Source organism: Lupinus angustifolius, chromosome LG06 (assembly GCF_001865875.1).
Source record: "Lupinus angustifolius cultivar Tanjil chromosome LG06, LupAngTanjil_v1.0, whole genome shotgun sequence".
In the NCBI taxonomy this organism is placed as follows: domain Eukaryota; kingdom Viridiplantae; phylum Streptophyta; class Magnoliopsida; order Fabales; family Fabaceae; genus Lupinus; species Lupinus angustifolius.
The window spans coordinates 29,001,500-29,010,197 of record NC_032014.1 but is presented as its reverse complement, the minus strand read 5'-3'; the positions used below and the strand labels follow the sequence as shown (position 1 = coordinate 29,010,197).

Here is an 8,698-nt window from a genome sequence, read left to right as displayed (position 1 = left end):
TTTTTTTGTGTTTATTACTCTAAAGTTTGCTAGTTTGGTCTTTATAATTCTCTTCTTGTTTGCAGCAATGTTGTAATTATTTTGCAAGTTATTTTAGCTTATGTTGTGTTAATATTGTAGATTATCTTAAAGGAAATTTTTGAGGAAGCTTACCCTTTTTGGTTCAATTGGACATTATCACATGAAAAAAGCTGTTTGTGTTGTGAATCAAACTTATTTATAGCGTTTAGTTGTTGTGGATCAAAATTTATTGTCACTGACATATATATGATTTTCATGTGAATACATTTGTTGTCCCTTAATATGTGTTTCATATATCATCAGTTGTGATTATTTGAAAAATATGTATTTAAGTTAAAAGTTTAATTATGAAATATTTTTTTGACTAACTACAGCTTATGTTACATAGAGTAACACATATTGTGTAACAGAAGATGTGATCCCGATTTTCATCCTAGTGTACCCCTATAACATTATGCTACATGGAGGAAGCAAGTAAATACATTTTCTTTTTCAATCTTAATTTTCAAATAAGATAATGAAAATTTGGTATACTAAGGTTTATAATCTTTTACCACCCATGGCCAATGTAATAGGTATTAATAGCACAAGCTCAAATTTATCTGAGCTAATACTTTGTATTAAAATAAGGATTTAATATATAATGTAACTATTTTTTACACTATCAACACATCATCCACCATTCATATGTTAGTTGTAAAAAACTTTACACTACACATATATTAAACTCTTAAAATAAATGAGTTTATTTTCAGTTTATCTAGACTTGTATATTCAGAGTCAAAGCTGGTCTAATAGCAAGTTAAAAAAATTGAGATCTTAATTTGTTTAACAGTGATTTTGAGTCTGATCCTTATAAAAGGATAATTTGTTTTTGTATTCATTTTGTAATGACTAAAAATGAAAAGTAGTGTTGGGAACTAAAATCATTAATTTTCATCTTAGGGATGTAAAACATTTATTTTTTATGTGGGCAAAGGCCAAATGATTTTACCATATAGATACTAAACATATTTAAGCAAAATTACATAATTATATTTGGCGTATTTAGACTTGAATATTTTTACAAGCACTTACATTTTCACAAGGTTAAAATGTGAAGTTACATTACACATATAACATTTGCCAAAACATTTTTAACTAGGTATAATCAGCAACTTGAATAGACCCATATAAAAAAGCTTGCATAAGCCAATAAATGTGATAGCTTGTTAAATTTTTAAAGAAGAAAAAGCAAACTTTTTTATAACTTGGGACAAATGTTTGAGACCCAAAATCAATTTTTTGTTGGCTAGACCGAATTAAAATAACTTAAAATCTATACACTGTTGGTGTACAGTTTTTTCACTCTCGACACATCATTCACCATTGATTTGTATTACTTTTGTTTTGTTTGAGAGTCAACTATAGTTAATATATGGATAGTGAATAATTTGCTGATAATATAAAAATACACTATCAATATATATATATTAAATCTTTATTATAAAAGAGAGGTTGGAATTGCAAGTTTACTTTTAGGTTTCTCTTGATATTCTTCGTGAAACATAAAACTCTTGAAGATTTATGTGGTATGATGGTATCAAAATAAGCCCTTACCAAATAAATTTCAACATCTTTGGGTACTCTCTTATCCAATGTTTGTTTACTAGTTTACCTGCAAATATAATATAAGTATTGGGTTCAGTAATAATGAAAAAATATATGGTAACTTTTTTTCATATTATAGGTTCAACCCCTCTTCTAGTAGGCTTTTTCATGTCATTTTCAGTGAATATCATATTTAATGTGGTACTTAAATCATGATGTTCTATCATGTAATAGATTAACCTTTTGGGTTAAGCTTCTCATGGACTCTCCTCATAGGTTTCTATTGGTATTCTTGTGAATAGAAACTCTTGCATGGATAGCCATATATTAGTATTAAAAAATCAAATTTACTATACTCTTTCCTCTCATCCTTTGTACATATTGAACTATGATATGGTAGTATGATTTAGAATTTTTACTTTTATATTAGAGATTGTTTATTTCTTGTTAAAGCTACACTAAATATATTTCATTGTACTTCAACTTATATAAAATTTAAGTACTTGTAAAGCTTGTTTCCCAAGTTGTTTTTCTTGAATCTCCAACTAGGATTATAACATCCTTAAAAAACATATATATTATGACACTAATCATGAGATATGTATAGTAAGTACATTGAAGACCAACATAAATAGGTAAAGTTCAATGTTGACCCTTCACATTATTATTAACAATAGAAAAATATTATTAAACTTTATGTTCTATTAAGTATATAGCTTATATAGTCTTCTTAACCAAATTGATTTTTTTGTAGTTGTGTATTTTATCTTAACCTTCACTCAATTATTAACTAATGTTCATAGTATAATTATTATTTTCTTATAGCTTCATAGTTTGACTCCTTTTTTCTTATAAATAGGGATTAGAATATCCTATCTTATAGTAATTGAAGAAGAAAGAAGGAAGAATTTTATAATTACTGTAATATAATTCATTTCAGAAAAGAACCCCAAGAAGAGAAAATAGAAAAACATACAAGAGTTACACCATTCACAAATATCCATTATAAAAATGAACATTTTTCACTTTACTTTTGCAGCCAAATCCACAAATAAATAAAATAAAATGCATATTTTGCTTCATAAGTCAATCATAGAGACCATCTTGCTCCCAAATATCAACAAGAAAATCAATCATTTCCTGTCATGAAAAAATATTACAATTAATTACTGATATGTTACAAAATAAAATAAAACAAATTTAGAAGCGTGTGCACTAAGCCATGCCCTTTACTAAGCCATGCCCTTTATTTTAAGAAAAAATATATATGCACCGACAGTGAATAAGTTTTACACATTGTCACTGCATCATTTACCATTCATGTTTTATTATCATTGTCGACTCTTCAAAAAAAGTAATATAAATAAATAGTGAATGATATATTGAGTTATTGACTACGTATAAATTTTGACTTTGATAGTGCACAGATATTACACTCTTATTTTAAGTGGTGGTAGAGAGAAAATTTATATACTAATAGTGTATACGTTTTATATATTGTCACTATATCATCCACTATTAATATTTAATCATTATTGACTTTTAAAAAAAAAATTAATACAAATGAATGGTGGATAATGTACTGACCATATATAAATCTTTACATTATCAATGTGAATAGATATTATCCTCATAATAATATAAATAGATCAAGAACCGAGATCAAATAAAAACTTACTCCCAATGGAATGGGTTGAGGGAAGGGCTTGTTGTTCCCAAGTAGATTGTCATAGCTAGCATTTGTACTGTGGACCATAAAACTCAGAATTAGAGATAGACAAACACCTTAAATTGTAACTATCGAATCGTGTTCGACACAACTAGCTGATAAACTAGTCCAAAACTTATAAGTTCGTCGGAAGCCGAAAACGTAGGAGCCGAATGAAGCAAAACTATTTAGTACGATTAGTTGATAGGTGTAAAATGACATAAGCCCCTCCCTAGCTTATAAACTATAAGCTACCTCAATGAACTTATCGAACTGAACACCAATAAGCAGTGTTGTTAAAACCGTACTGGTTATCAAACCGGTCAGGGTACTAGTATAGTGGTACAGTGGTTCAACCGGTTTTTACATCATTGCCATTAAGTAGCTTATTTTTTGTCAACAACTAAATTAGTTGAGTAGCTTATTAGTCAGCTAAACAATTTGAAGTAGCTTATTAGCTACATAGTGAAGTTACCAAATACACTATGAATGCTATAGCCTGAGACAGACACAACTCATAGTTAATATAAAGCATACGATCAACGTGGCGGTTTAGTACATCAACGTCCTCCATGTATCGAGAATGCTAATGCATACGATCAACGTGGCGGTTTTTATAAGAACATGCAAATGGAAATGATCTAATACTAGTTAATATAAAGCAGCAGATACATTGAAAAGTTACCGATCAGCCACAGCAAGCTTAAGTGCTCGACAGCTTGAATATGCTTAAACACTTAAGGGCTTCCGTGCACAAAGCTTATGGACTTATTTACCTTATTCTTGGTTCTCGAACTTCGTTCCGACTCTCAGACTTTGTATTTCCAACCCATTGTTGCCTTATCTGGTTCCAGAGAAGAAGACCTGCATGCATCAAACTTATGAACTAGTTTGATATATATATATATGCAAGCAAATACAAAAAAAGACGATAGCGAAATATCTTATGAAACAAAGGGCGGCCCATTACGAGAGTCTCCCACCTAGTGGGGCTTGGGGAGGGTAGATGCACGCAGACATACCTGCAAGCAGAGAGGTTGTTTCCAGGGAAATATCTTATGAAACTAAAACACAAAATCATACATTCAGATCAAATACAATCCTGATAACCAGTTTTTATGAGTTCCGTAAAAACCAATCTTATGAATTAAATTTACCACAATACTACATCAAAATGGAAGAAATTACAGAGATAATGAAAGAGATGTATAATATTATTAGACATGCAATGGACGTATAAGTAATTTCCACAGCAAGGAGAATGGCTACCAGTAAAAACAAGATGAACCAACATATAATAAACTTCCAACAGAAAACTTGCCATGATTGACGAATTCGGGAGGACCGGTTTGACTCCCTGTACTACTTTGAGGGTCGGAAGGATTATTCGATATTCCAATTGATGAGATGCTTCTCTGGGACTGAGCTGCACTATGATCCATTTCAAGAGTGCTGCTGCTCCAAAAATCTTCTATATTGTCTTTATTCACTGTTTGACTTTGAGTTCTTGGTACTTTCGATGGCTCATCCCTTGAAATAATCACCGGAGGTTTTGTGCAGCATCCAAGACAACCTCTGCTCTGTTCAAAGCAGGTTCAACCACGAGCATGATTAACATAATCTATTAACTTTATTCACAATCGGTTTGAATTAAAAGAAGACGATGTTAATGATAAAGAAGCGCAGGTTCCAATTAAATCTCAAGTTGAGAAACACAACCAAGCATCAGAGTTTTACAAAGTTCACAGTACTTCTCATAGACCTACACAATGTGTATGCCGTACGCTAACAGGCAAGTAAAATCGAGACAAATGTAATACCCAAAGTTCCTAGTACATTTACCTATTTACTGTTTTTGTGTCCTTTGATATTTGTGTTAGAGGCTTTCCCGGATGAATTAGGGTAATCGACCTATGAAACACAGACACATAGATGCTTTGACACTACACGTATACTCAGACACGGAGGATGTCCAAAATATAGGGCACTTGCACATGACACGATATAGATGAGCAAGTTGAATGGAATAAAATATGAGAAACATCACAAAAGAGTTATATAGAGAATAAAGTTATTTATTCACCTGCTGAAAACAACTTGTTAAGCTTTACATGTTCCCTATGATAATGAACTACACAGAAAAATACCATGAGACAACATATTTCAATGTAAGCATTTTGTCTCTTTACAAAAAAGGTTCCAAAACAAGACAATAAACCACAGGTTTCACCTTTAATCTATTCACATAGAACCAAAAAAATAAGAAAAGATCTATTGTCTCTAATAGCTTTCTGAGCTCAAAGTCATTTGAAAAAATGAGAGATTTTTAGAATTACTTCTAGAAGTGTCGTGTCCTTCAAGTGTCAAGACTTTTTAAGGTGTCGTTGAATGTCAAAGCCGTGTCCAAAAGGTGTCTGCCACGTGTTCCGATCCGACAAAAAAATAAACTTTTAATTGGACACTTTGTGAGCAGTGTCCGACACATGTTTTACAGGAATTAAGGAAATGTCAGTGTCTGACACTTTGAGACTTCAAGGAGAAATGTCTGTGCCTCAAGCCTCAACATTGAACAAATATTAACTTCCTCATAAACTAAGTTTTCAATTAACTGAATTTACATTTAAGAGTAAATACATTGAAACAACCCCATCAAGCATAGTATACAAATATGCAACCAGCCAGCCACTATAGTAAACTCTGCGCCCCCGAAAAAACGATTAGGAAGCATGACGCATTTAGATTGAAATCAATAACAATTGAAAGCAAGACAGAAGCAACAAAGGATGTATCTGCAATTACAAATACAAGTTTCTTGATATTAGAATTAGTATAAAATAAGTCTCACTTACACAGAAAATCTCCTTGCATTTGAGCTTTAACTTTACCATGACAGAAAGCACTAGAGTGCGAAAACAAACACCGAAAAACAGTAAAAATGAGCAGCAAGGTTTCTTCCTACCCAACTGTGCTAACAAGCAACACCTAGAATACATGGCTCCCTATGAAAGCAAAGTCTATGTATCTTTCACCAACTTCCAAAGAATCCAATGAAAGAATGACAAACAATAAAGTCTCTTAAGGTCAGATCTTATGCTTGCTTAGAGACTAAGCAATTCCAAGCAAAGATTCCAAAACATGATTAAAAAAAGTAATTCAATCTACAGAAGATGACCTTAGAAAACCAATAAAAATTTCAAGTTTCCTGAAATTCCCGAACTTGAAAAATCAGCAACATCACTTTAACTAAGAGTGTGTTTGGTAACACAACCAAGGCACCAAGTAGCTTATTTGACTGAAAAACAAGTTTTATGTTGGTATTTGGTAAAGGGGGATGATTCAAAAACCTACAAGCTTATAAGTTCATATTTGATACGCGTAGATTAACCAGTGGACGGTTGTTCTAGTTTAACCAGGGGTCTCGAGTTCGAGTCCTTCTGAATGCAACTTACATTTCATAGGGAGAGTTTTGCCGCTTATAGTGGTCCTACACTCCTACCAGACTCGTGCAATATTGCCTCCGGTTGATGGAGGATACCAATGATTTCGACGACAAAAAATGATAACATACTTGAGACAGCTTATGTCCTATAAGTTTGTTACAAACTTATGTCATTTTACAACTGTCAACTAGCTTATCAGCTAATGCCAAACAATTCTTACTCAATCAGCTAGCTTACGGAACTGGTTTCCTCTCCAGAACTATCTGGTCCTCAGAATGTGAGGGGGGAATTTTCTTAAATTATTTATTTTAAAATAAATAAAAAATTTACTATTGAAAATCTATTTTTGCCATGTGTCACAATCTTACTTATGCACTGATCAATCTCTCCGGTAATGGAAATGAGTCAGACTCAGCTTATCGTTATCAACTTTCAGTTCCTACCTTATAAGCTAATTGTGCCAAACAGAACCTAAGAAAAAAGTGATTTTGGATCTCCTCATATTCTAGCTTAACCATCATATTCTTTCTGGACAAAATCTCAAATACTGAAAAGCTAAAAAATCTCACTTGCCCAGTAAGGTAAAATTATAAAAAAATCATCTTTGTATGTTATTTCATTTCAGATTAAGTAAAACAGAATAACAAAGATTCAAATAGTAAATTTTGTCCATTTTTTTCATTTACCAAAAAAAGAGAGAGAAAGAAGAAAGAAAAAGAAGAACTCACCCCATGCATGCGAGAAAGTATGTACAGAATTGCATTAACAAATATGAAAGAAGAGATTTGAAACAAAAAAGCTATGAATCACTGAAGAAGAGAATTCAATACCCTTCAACATGTACAATAATTATAATAATTATAATTAAAATTATAATAAATAAAATGAATAAAAAGAAAGTGGCGGGGACAAAAAGCTAGGGAATATATTCGAGGTGTTTGGTTCTCGAGAATTAATTAATTAATTAAATAATATAAAAATATATATAGTTTTTTAATATGATTACTTTGATTATTATATTTTTGTTTCTTTTTCAGAATTTGGGTGAGCTTTTATGATTACTTTTTTTTCAAATTTGGAATTTAATCTTTAGCCACAAGATGTATCTAATGGTTGTCATTTTTTGTTTTGATTTTTAAAATTAAATAATGATATTTATAAATGACTTATATTTGTACAATTGTAAATAGTCACCAACGAGGATCCAAGTCTAATAGTTGGGTTGGTGCATTCAATGATATCAAAATTAGATCATATGGTCCAATTGTATCCTATGACTTTGTTTCATCAGCAAGCCTAGGTTGAGCATCATATTTCGACCAAAATTAGTTCAGACAAGCCTCTGAAATAGAGTTTGTTATTGGAGTATACCTCAGAAGCATGATAATCTTAGAATGGTTATGTAGCTTCATCAGATGTACTCGCTTATACTTCCATTCTAATGGCCCCTCTTGATGCGGCTCATTCGATTTCAACTATTGTTGAAGATCATCATCCTCTCCTCTTGGCAATCACCATCCTCTCATGTTTCATCAATTTTATTTTAATGTTTGGGGATAGGTTATACACTTTACTTTAAGGACGCCAAATACATATTACTTAGAAAATGAAATACCCAATAGGCCGAAGCTAAGAGCTTGTTTTGGATTCTAAGAGTTTGCTTATGAGTTAAATTTTGTAGGGGAAATGAAAGGCTTGAAATTTATCTTACAAGTATATTTTATGGCTTTCAAATTTTTTTCTCACTTATCATATTTATATTAATTGTTTCATGATAAAGTTGATAGGGTGGTTAGTTCCATAGCATTTGATATCAAGTGAAATGAAAAATGTTTGATTATAACAACAAAATAAAAAGTGTAATATTTATGTGATGTCAGTATAAAGATTTATGCATATTTATTATTTTATTTATCATTCATTTGTATTACTGTTTTGA

At 31.3% G+C, this 8,698-nt stretch overlaps 1 protein-coding gene across 3 annotated transcripts; it reads right to left on the bottom strand.

Moving 5' to 3' along the window:
* On the bottom strand, positions 2,579-7,616 carry LOC109350729. Of its 3 annotated transcripts, none has more exons than XM_019592002.1 (5): positions 7,488-7,616; positions 4,641-4,899; positions 4,096-4,183; positions 3,290-3,356; positions 2,579-2,751 (listed from the first exon to the last, which is right to left on the bottom strand). In XM_019592002.1, the coding sequence occupies exons 1-5, from the start codon at positions 7,494-7,496 to the stop codon at positions 2,698-2,700; spliced, it is 477 nt and encodes a 158-aa protein (XP_019447547.1). In that variant the 5' UTR covers positions 7,497-7,616; the 3' UTR covers positions 2,579-2,697. The 3 variants fall into 3 exon arrangements, with proteins under 3 accessions (XP_019447547.1, XP_019447546.1, XP_019447545.1); XM_019592001.1 differs by having other exon boundaries at positions 4,641-4,894; positions 7,488-7,610; XM_019592000.1 differs by lacking the exon at positions 7,488-7,616 and adding an exon at positions 6,169-6,779.

What these genes read in the sequence shown, in the direction of transcription:
- LOC109350729 (XM_019592000.1), bottom strand. Translation starts at nt 6,312, where the DNA reads ATGTATTCTAGGTGTTGCTTGTTAGCACAGTTGGGTAGGAAGAAACCT. An exon ending in TCCCGAATTCGTCAATCATG is followed by an intron (nt 4,184 to 4,640) that starts GCAAGTTTTCTG and finishes TGATGCATGCAG; the next exon opens with GTCTTCTTCTCTGGAACCAG. An exon ending in GTTCGAGAACCAAGAATAAG is followed by an intron (nt 3,357 to 4,095) that starts GTAAATAAGTCC and finishes TATGGTCCACAG; the next exon opens with TACAAATGCTAGCTATGACA.